A 10810-nucleotide genomic window follows, 5' to 3' on the forward strand; every position below is an offset into this window, starting at 1 on the left:
CAAGTCTAATCACAAATAACTTGGAACACTTTTCAACTTGTTGAGAATAGCTATGGGTGTGGTTGCAATATGTTTAATGTGTGTGCTAAGGAAACTTAGTAAGTTTTTTAAGCTGCAAGTTTGCCTGGACAGATTCATCTTAATTCACCTCAAATTTCATTAACAACATTTATTATAGTCAATAAAGTATATGAATATTCTTCAAGAAAATGCATCAGCAAATACACTAACGATGACGAATGTCTCAGTTATAAATAGTGAAGTCTAATGCCTCTGCAGTGTCTTATGTGGCTGCATCACATACATGAAAGTGTAGTACAGTGTTTGGGTGCATCTTTCTTTCTAAACTCCTTAGATAATAAATAAATAAAAGGTGGAGTAAAAGCAACTGATGTGGAGCCTGCTGCAGACTGCCTCTCTGCATGATCTGTCCCCACCCCTTCCGTTCGGGATGACTCTTGAGCGAAGCCTCTCCTCCTCACTTCCCAATCCCAAAATCTGCAGAAGAGTTGAAGAGCACCTGAAAACTGCATGGGCAGCACCAGAAGCAAAACTATCAACAAGAACTGGTTTTCTTCTTTTTCTATTTAGAGAAATCTAGCTGGTATCTCACTGAGCAGAAGAAGCAGGCTGGGCTGAAACAGGATCCTGCACTACAGGTATGTGATGGCAAACTGGTCCCTACAGACTTAGTTGACAGCAGCAAAGGATAACTATTTTTACCTGTGCTGAAAGGGAAAATCTCAAATTGCTGAGGAAGTAGATACAGCTCTTTGAAAAGGCATGAAACAATCAGTAAAACCTACTCCTTTAAAAAGAGACTATTATTTTGGTTTCAGTACAAAATTTGCATAAAGACAAGTATCAAGTGGCAGATAAGGTGAAGATAAAGGCTGTCAACTTCAGGGAACACTGAATTTCATTTTGAATCTTTGCTACAAGCTGTGGCACAGCAATAATTCTGAGGACACTAATAATTTATGTTCATCAATAGCAAGTTCATATTAAAGGACCATAATAATTTTTTTTTGCCCTTACAATAATGAATTTCCATTCTTTTCCTTTTTTGGTCCATTGAGCACTTAGCATTGGAATGAAATGCTGCTGTAGCTTGAAATGTTATCACTTGACCTGGGAAAAGGGCAGGGATGTCACATCTTGGCATCAGCAGTCCAAGGTCCTGCCAAACAACACAGCACTTTGAGATCACGTGCCCATACTCACTTTCTGAGAAGCAGAGATTGTCCTTAGCAGTATCTTTGCCTCTGTTTAACTTGATTGTTTTTAAAAAATATTTTAACCTCACTTTCCAAGTAGAGGTTTGTTTTTCCCTGTTGAAAAGTAGGAATATAACTGTGATTTTTTTCTCCCTAGCAATGCAGTAGTTCATGTCTGCCCTCCCACCCAAAGGAACCCACCTTTGTGTTGTGTAAATAACTCTCCCCAGTTTTTATGTTACTTGCATGAAAGCTGAATGAAATGAAGACACCCAAGGAAGGGCAGGACCACTGGGTAGAAGGAGAAGCTATAAGAAAGCTTTCTCTTTAGGAGTGGTAGGATGACACAAGACTAATCAATATCTGCTGTTTTTCCCCATTAGCTGCAGTCAGTTTTCCCCCCGTTCCCAGCAGGCCCTGCATCTCCTCTCTGCTGGAGCTCAGTGATGAGGAGCGGGGCATAAAGGCAAGATGCTGCCTGCTTGGAACTGTGCCATAGGGAAAGCAGGAAAAGGAAAAGTGTAATGGCTGAAATTGGTGGGAAGAGGGAATGAGGTGAGACTGGATAAGTAGGAAATATCCTGGCGTGTTGCTTTGCCACACCACATTGCGTGGGACAAAGCAGGCAGGAGCAAATAAAGTTTCTGACTGAACAGGATCCCATCAAACTTCTAAGCAGTTCAGGTGTGGCTGAATATTTACTTCTCCATTGCCTGGTGCCTGGAAGGGAGCCAGCTGGCTGGGCCTCACTCAGAATAGGCCAAAGAAATGGTTTCTGGGAAGCAACCAACGGATAGGGAGTAGGCTGGTTCACAACTGTTGCATAGCTTAATGCCTCCTAAACACCACTTCCTTGAAGGGGACACCATAGGTTGTGCCCTGAAAAAAGGACTGCAATGGAGTAAGACTGTGGCTGCCATCTCAGAAGGCAGCATTGTTAGCTATCTTTGGGAGTGCCTGTGGTTTCCCCAGGCAGCCTCTGGTACTTCAAGAAGCCCATTCATCTTAGGTTGTAAAAAGAGAGGCAAGAAGCATTTTTGTGTGTACAGACTTATCTCAAGCATTTTCAGGCATTTCAAGCATTATGGGGGACTTAAAAGAGGAGATAATCTTTCATGTGTGTCACGACTTCCACTTTTATACAATGCCAAAACAATGGGGGTTTTTGTCCTGGAGATCAGGCTACTTCATGGTTCCTAGCATGAAGCCTGACATTCAGATATTGAGAAAGGTGGGATAACAATTAAAACATGTAATCAGTTCTCAGTTACCAGCGCAGGGGATTACTGATGATGAGAGATCATCCACCTCATGGCTTTATCTGAATGAGCTGGATTAGAGCAGTAAAGCCATGTCTGCCCAGGTCCTGCATGTCTACACCACTATCAGCCAGGGGCTGTGGTTCTAAACAAGCATATTTGCTCAAACTCAGTGCTGGCCCTGCCACATCTGGTGACAGCAGCCCCAGAGTTGGGAGAGGATAGAGAACAGGGTCTCTGCAAAATGCATTGGGGAGGCCAATTAACTTGGGTATAAAGCAGTATAAATACATATAAAATTTGGATTATCTTGGGTATAAAGCAGTCTAAATGCATATAAAATTTGGATTCTTTTATTGAGCCAGAGTGAATCATGCAAACTGGGAAGTGTAGTGTAGGGCATAAGCAAGCAGAGAATCTCTGTAGCATCAACTCTGTTCTTCAGTCTGTCCATACCGAGGTTACAAATATGTCCATATTGATTAGGCAAAATTTCCCATTACTCTGTGAAATGTAGCCCTCTGCAGCTGTAGTTAATGGAGAGCTGAGGATGGCATGTGTTTTTATAGGGATTTGCAACTCTTCCATGAAGATTAGATAGTTTTATGAAGTACATGTTACAACGCAAACTAAAATAATAGGTTGATGTAGAAATGATGAAGCAGAGACAGTCATAATGTATATGCCTGTGCTCTGCACCCCCAAGGACAGTTTCAAAGTCAGTACATGACTAGGAAATGCTACCATTATCGCTGCCCCTGCAGACTTAATTGGATTGCTTGTATAGATGCATTGTAACACCACTTTTAATTACAGGATCACAATCTACTTTTGCACAGAGTCCATTCCAAGCTCCTGACACAGAGAGTCAGAACAACTTTTGACTTTAATCTGTCTAGCACATCTACTGGCTCATTGTCTCTAATTGCTACTTTTGGAGAAAAGACAAAACCAAATACTCTCACGTATTCTGAATGAGGTTTGCATACATGCTTGTTTTCTTGCAATCCCTTTCAAGGGCATAAGGGTACATGGCATTGGAATCTAGTTTACAAATCCATATTGCAGTTCTTCACTAACTGCTCCCAGTACATCTGCTCATAGAAGGGCTGTGATGCTTCTGCAGAAAGAAAAGATTAGCTACCAGGCACAAGCACTGAGAGAAGCAGCAAACACTACACTTTAATGCAGCGGTTGAGTGCAGTGGTCCTTGCAAATAATTCAGAGAAACCAGCATGGGACTCCCCATGGACACATGCATGATGGCCCCACGCCTGGGGAGAGAGTGATTTCTGTGCTTCACACCGGTGCTGACAGAGCCACATGGCAGCAAAACAGATGTGACGTGAGTGTCAAGACCTACATGTGCAGGTTGTTTGTAATTTGATGACCTTGATTTTGGTATTTCTCTTCATCCTCAGCTTAATAACACATAATAGACTAAGAGCCATTCTGCACTGTAACATTGCCTTTGCTTTTTTCTACTTTCTCCACTCATACAAGGATGTCAACATTATTCACAGAAGTTATTGAACTACTTTCTGAAGAGCATATTTGCCTTGTTTTGCCCTAAATAATTTTTGTTAACAAACTATTTATACATTCTTGCTGTCTTCCCCCCGCCCCCCTTTTCTTGTTTTTTTAGGTTTTCAAATGGCTGATCCTTTTCTATATGATACTGGAAGAAGATCTCACTATGGATGCCTTGGACATGAAGTACAAATCGAGTACCTTAAGGCATATATTTGTAGACCATCTTCTTCCACGGACAAAGCTGTGATTGTGGTTCATGATGTATTTGGATGGACATTCCCAGATATTAGATACATAGTTGATTTGATGGCAGGTCATGGATATATGTAAGCAACTTTCTTTCCCATCTTCCCCTCAAACACATTGATAGATCACCAGGCTCAAAGCTAGGCATGGCATATGATGTTTCTAAAACACATAGGGCAACCATGCCATTTCAGTCTGAGCAAATAAAAAAGGAAATAGACAAAGTATTTCCATGGAGCCATTAAAGCTACTAAAATGGACCCAGGAAAAATGGCTACATGAGCACCAAGACACAAGCAGTTTTGAAGTGCCAGTGTTTGTGCTTATGAAGCAGCATGGGGGAATCAAAAGAGAAACAGTGGTATCTATTTTAAGTTGTATAAGCTTTTCAGAACCAAACCTTATGCTTTAGCTTGTCATAGTAAAGAGGTATATATATGTTTATACAGAATCAGGAGGTTTGCTTAATCCCTTTAATTTCTATTAAGAGTGTCTAAGGAAACAATGAGCAGTTCTTTCTTTCTTTTTTTTTTCCCCCACACAAAGACATGTACTCTTATCTTTGCTGATTTCCAGAATAGGATGATTAAAACATGATTCAGACAGTAATCGTGTAGATGTGTACTCTGAACTAGAAGATACTAGGAGACATTTAGACATCCACAGATTCACTGAAAATTGACTGAATTCCATATCTCACACAGAGCCATCTGCCCAGATTTCTTCAAGGGGACAAAACCCTGGACATCTATTGATCACTGGGCTGACTTTCGTGACTGGATGAAAGATCATGATCCTACGAAAGTAGACAAGTAAGGATATATATTTGTTCTTGAACTTTAAAAAGCATCCAGGAAACAAGGGGGAATTTTTATGAAATGTTAGAAGTGGCACCTCACACCAGGGCAAGCTGGCTGCACATGCACAATTTCTTATTCTGGGTGATTCTGGGCACTGTCTTGGCTGGGATTTGAAAAGGATCACCTGCTCTGAGCATCACTCTGCTTATTGTCCCCATCTTATTTCCCTGGGCCCTTTTCTAACTGTTATACTGGCCACACAGGCTCACAGTGTTTCACAGGCTATGAAATACCCAGCACTATCACTAAGTCCTGATTCTGCCCCCAGTTCCTCAGGATAAAGAGGAAATGCTTCTACAACTGTAGATCTTATCTACCAGTTGTCACATACACATCTTGCTTTCTGCCTCAGATACAGATGAGTTTCTCCTGAGCAGCACTACACAGAAATTTGCTAGACTGAGCAACACCTAAGATAAATAGTATAGTTGATCACATGTTTCTCAGTGTGAAATAGAGGGATCATTATCTGTACAGCCTAACAGTGCTGGTAACAAGGCTTCCCTGAATAATGGGAGGCATTACTCTTTCTTCAGCATCTCTCACCACAGCTCAAAACTTCAGATGATGATAGTGAAGCAATAACACCCTATTACTCAGCTACCATCCTGTAAGCCACAAGTATTCTTCTGACCCTGTCCAGACGTTCCAGCAGCCACAGTCTATCTGCAACATCTCTCAGCAAAGTTTTGACCATATAATTGCAGAATCTGTGACCAAAATTTTTTTTAAAAGACAAAATACTAGCAACTATAAAAAATCCTGCTCCAAAGAGAAGCAGATATATGGACACTGTTTTAAAAAATTAAGATACCAGGACATGCCTTTGCTGTCTTCTGAGGATTCAATTGTAGGTAAACATTCCAGTTCAGATCCATAGGTCTTTCAAAAAATACAGTATTCAAACTATTCCATTACTTTCATAGTATCATTTCAAACAAACCAAATCTGAGAGACCATGGCCACAGGCCTAGAACACAATGTTCTCTTCATGTTATTCTCATACTGGGTTTTTTTGGTCAACCTTATCAAACCTGAATGACTATACAAATATGCCAAACATTTGGAAATAGTTATTAGTTTTTGCAGTCTGCATTTAAACTTAGTTTAAAACTCTCTAGGTAATGAAGAAGAGAAAACTATTCCTACCTAAAAAGTCAGCAATTTAAAAAAAAGTATCTCTCCTAGAATGAAAACATTTTTCATATTTATTTAGTACGCCTCATGCAAAAGTTTTTTTTTAACATTGTAGTTACTAACAGTGTAATTTCAAGTAATTGCTACTTTAGCATAACATTCTTGCATTTGGGCTTGATAGGATATTTTAATATTAACTCATGCAACAGGAATGATATAGGAAAAATCTTTATCTAAATAGGTGGACTCTGTAGAGATAGTAAAGTGAAGCTTATCTATTCCTACAGTCCATAATGCAAGATATTGTTCTACTTGCAGATATGTCTTGTCTTTAGTTGTCCTGTCCTAGACAAAGTGATTCAAATAAAAATTTACTAATTTTGAAAACAAAGAAGCAGGTGACAATTCAGGTAAGTATTTAAGTGCCTACACCTGTACTTCACTAAATTAGGACCAGAAATGTTGACTCTCATTTAATAATAGAAGCCACTGCTCTAGGCTGAAATGTGCTTTTTAAAGTAATCTCTGTTTTAAATGATCGGGGCTCCAGACACAGAAAAAATATCATGTATGAATTGTAACTTACTTCTTAAATTGTCAAGTATTGGTTCTGCAATAGATTCCTTAGTTTGCTTTTGTTTATATGTCTTAGGGAAGCTGATGTTGTCTTGAAGTATCTAAAGGATCAATGCGGTGCAAAGAAGATTGGTATCGTTGGGTTTTCCTGGGGTGGAATGGCAGTACATCACTTGATGCTGAAAAATCCTCAATTAACCGCTGGGGTGTCCCTCTATGGTAGTGTAGAACACATGAAAACTTACTTGGGTTGACATGACTATGCATAGTTTGTAATTGTACTTATTGCTTTGTAACAATTTCTATAAATACTCAACTCAAAGGTGAGTTGCAGATTTTAATTATGGTAATTTCAGTAATAGGCTATATTGGTATAAAAATCTTAAGAATACATTAAACAAGAAAAAAATTAATTCCTTGTTTTAGTACCTGGACAGCAGGGAAATATGCTTTCCAAATGCTTTTTTCCCATCCAAGTAGCAACTGTCCTTACCTAAGTAATGTACATAATGAGTAAACTTAAATAGAAATTTTGTCTTTTAATTTGCCATTTATCTTGCAGGAATGCTAGCCTCATCAATAAACTGTTTCTCAAAACTTTATAGGTATAATTAGAGACTCTGAAGAAAGATACAGTTTACTAAATCCCACATTTTTCATTTTTGGTGAGAAAGACCACACTATTTCTTTGGATCAGGTAAGTTGTTCTGGAAAGACTTCTTCTTTTCCCATAGTTCATTTATCCCACACAGAAATCTTTGTTAGGAACCATTTTCAGATTAAAAAAAAAAATGGACTGGTTGGATGGTTCTATTTCAACTTCCCCTCTATCTTGTTTAAATTATTCAAAGCTTCTTTTTTGAGGTGAGAAATACAGTAAAGAGCAGTAATCAGTCTCTGGGCTAGATAAGCAGCATGTGAAACTGGGCAGAGATATCCAACTGGTAGGAGCCAAGCATCTCAAAAACTTGTATACTTCTGCTATGGATGAGGTAGTTAATCACTATAAATCAGGTAGTTAAACCACTGAATTTGGACACTGAAGGATTAAAAAAGAAAAAAGCAGTTTCAGCTCAGTAACTGAACTTTCTGATTGTGGGTACCAATTGCTAATTGTTTTTGCTACAAGAAGACAAAACGAACTGTGTCAAAAAAGTGGGCATGAATTTCAGCTGAGACGGTAACAACTTGTAGACTCAAAGGTTTTGACTCCTGGCTGCCATCTATGTTCTGATATAACCCCTACTGTAAGCATGTGTGAGAGGTTGGATAAATATATGGGTAGCAAACTGGTGCCCTCTTCTGTGCATAAATTCTTTTTCCTCAGTGACAAGGATAGCATACCATTTCTAGCACAGCGTTTTTTTAGGGTAGGGTCTGACTGAAAAGCTGGCAGTGTGCTCTGGGACTGCAGAAGCCATTCATTATTTACTCCTAACAGCGTTAGTCAGCATGTTAATCTATACCTCATATGTGTCTCCTCCACACAGGAAAACAAATCCTTTGCTCCCTGTCCTCATTTTATGGTGAATGTATCTTTCTCTCAGAGGCACAATTTTGGCAAATGCATCTTTTCTGTCATGTGTTACACATTGAAACAACACCCTTTTCTCCTGAAGCTTTCTTTCTGTGCAGATTGAATAAAAAAAAAATCCTTCACGATAAAAAAAAAAAAATCCTCAAATACATGGTTTCCTGCACTGAAACAAAACCACTCCATATGGAAAAAACCCCCCAAAACCAACAAAACTCCATGAAATAAACTACAGTACTCTCTCTAATCTGCACAATGGGTAGAAGTAAGTTTGTGGGGCAAAATAAGTGTTCATTCTTCTATTTTCTGACTTTTCAATGGTAATAAGCACAAACTTATTAAACAAACAAATAAGCCAGCAAATGTATATGGGTACATAAACACGATTAATACTTATGTGTGTACTTATCACCAAAACATTGTGCAGGAATAATGTCTTTTTGTTATACAGTAAACTAAAAAAAAATGTTTTCTCTATGTTTTCTTAAACTCTGTTAGTAAGCCTAACAAAATGTTCTGGACTGATGGTCACTAATGTTTATAGAATATGCTCTCTCAAGATCAGAGCTTAAAGTGTAGGTTATGGCAGTGAGATTTACCAAACCATCTTTGCTGCAACTGTTGAAGCTTTTAGACTCACCCATATTTAAAAAAATTGTTTCAGTCTTACACCCAAAGAGGCATTTTCTCTATGACAAACAGCAAGTTTGGCAAACTTAAGAACCCCCCCATAATGTAATGGAAAAAATGCTTTTTTTTACAGATCTTCTTATTGGAGGACAAGCTGAAACAGTATTGTAAAGTTCCATATAAAATTAAAGTTTATCCTGGGCAAGTTCATGGGTTTGCACAACTGAAGCCAGAAGATATGAAACCTGAAGATAAACCTTATATTGAAGAAGCTAGAAGGGATATGATTGATTGGATCAAAATGTTTGTTTGACAATAGCAGAAAGGAATGCTAGGCTTCAAGATTAATGATTGATATAATTTGAGAGAAGAAAACAGTCAAGGGAAAACGATCTCTTTTTGAAAATTGTCACAAACTAAAATAGGATCATTTTAATTTATATTTTTAAATTATTTTTTACAATATTTACAGAAGATTGGAAAATAAAAGTTTGACTAAAGGATGATTAGGCATTAAAAAGTTGTTCAAAATTTTCTTTCTTTTTATTTAATTCATTATTTTACATTATGACTTTGATAGTAATGATACTGTTTATCCATTTGCCTTTTCTAGTGAGCACTTCATCATAATTTACTTCAGTAATTTCAGGCTTTATTTTGATATGATAATTAGTGGTCATAAGTGTTCACATGGAAGCACTCTGGTTTTGCATACAGACATTTTCTTTTATTATTTACAAAGTATTTGTCTCAGCTGTACTGGGCAGAGTTTCCCATGCATGAAACAAACACTTGGCTATACTAAGGAGTTAGGAAGGAATGAGGTTGTTAGGTGACATCCTCCAGGTATTCCCTTGGCAATATTAAGAAGGGTACTTCCAGTATTCCTTCATCAACATCAAGGAAAAACATAAACAGTCCCTCCAGTGGAAATAACCCAGACATGAACACTGCAGAAATACTGGGGTTGTTGTCATGGTCCAAATTGTGGTGATCAGGCACAGGGCTCACTCGATCCTGATTGTATTTTTTGCTTCACATTATGTCCTTTTATCCCACATTATATCCATATATAAGTTCTTCCATGTTATCACCCTTATATCCTCCCAACAACAATATTTTATATAAGCAAAAATAAGCATCCCCATGTACATGCTGGCTGTGTGTATTTTTTTATTTTATTGCCTTGGTAATGACTTGGCAACAAGTGTTTACTCAGAGATTCTCTAAGGAGCACATTGGCCTTTTTATTTTCTACATCTGTCAGTTTATCACCCTGCTACCTTGTTAATGTTGCCATAAGGCAACAAGTTAAGGCTAGCTAGCTCCATTAATATGAATTTCCCTTTGATATCAGGAATGCCTGGCAGTTTCACACATTGTTATCCTATCAGTGTAACTATATGGTCACGGCATGCTGGTTGTACACACACCTCTATAGATTGAGTTTGTAAAACAATACTTGCTCCATGAGCTTCTTAAAAGGGCTTACACTTTTTCATGTACCCTGAGTTAGATGTATGGAAGAAATACCAAAAAGATATCCTCAAGAGGCCAAAATAACAAAAAACTTCACTGGCAACTTTAGAAAATAAGAGAACTTTGGCAAAAGGTTTAGAGCAGCATTCTATCAACATAAGACGTTTCAGAAAGTGTTAACCTCATCCATTCAACTTAGCAAACTCCAAGCCCATCTAATTTTAATTTACTCAAAACTCCGAGAAGAGGGAATTAGGAGAAAGAGAGAAGGACAGAAAAGATATCGAAAAGAACAAGTATAGCTACCACACCTAATTCTGCAGTGTTCAGCTGATGATA

General features: G+C 38.2%; 1 protein-coding gene across 2 annotated transcripts; it reads left to right on the top strand.

The window, feature by feature from the left end:
• The first annotated feature begins 441 nt into the window (after positions 1-441).
• LOC146441668 (carboxymethylenebutenolidase homolog) lies at positions 442-9523 on the top strand. 2 transcript variants are annotated; one of them, XM_085052151.1, is made up of 6 exons: positions 442-659; positions 4122-4335; positions 4960-5067; positions 6905-6960; positions 7434-7525; positions 9126-9523. In XM_085052151.1, exons 2-6 carry the CDS (start codon positions 4130-4132, stop codon positions 9303-9305), a joined length of 642 nt encoding a protein of 213 aa, XP_084908277.1. In that variant the 5' UTR covers positions 442-659; positions 4122-4129; the 3' UTR covers positions 9306-9523. The 2 variants fall into 2 exon arrangements, with proteins under 2 accessions (XP_084908277.1, XP_084908275.1); XM_085052149.1 differs by having other exon boundaries at positions 444-659; positions 6905-7047.
• Positions 9524-10810: the final 1287 nt, after the last annotated feature.

This window comes from Lichenostomus cassidix, chromosome 2 (assembly GCF_008360975.1).
Source record: "Lichenostomus cassidix isolate B80296 chromosome 2, HeHo_3.0, whole genome shotgun sequence".
In the NCBI taxonomy this organism is placed as follows: domain Eukaryota; kingdom Metazoa; phylum Chordata; class Aves; order Passeriformes; family Meliphagidae; genus Lichenostomus; species Lichenostomus cassidix.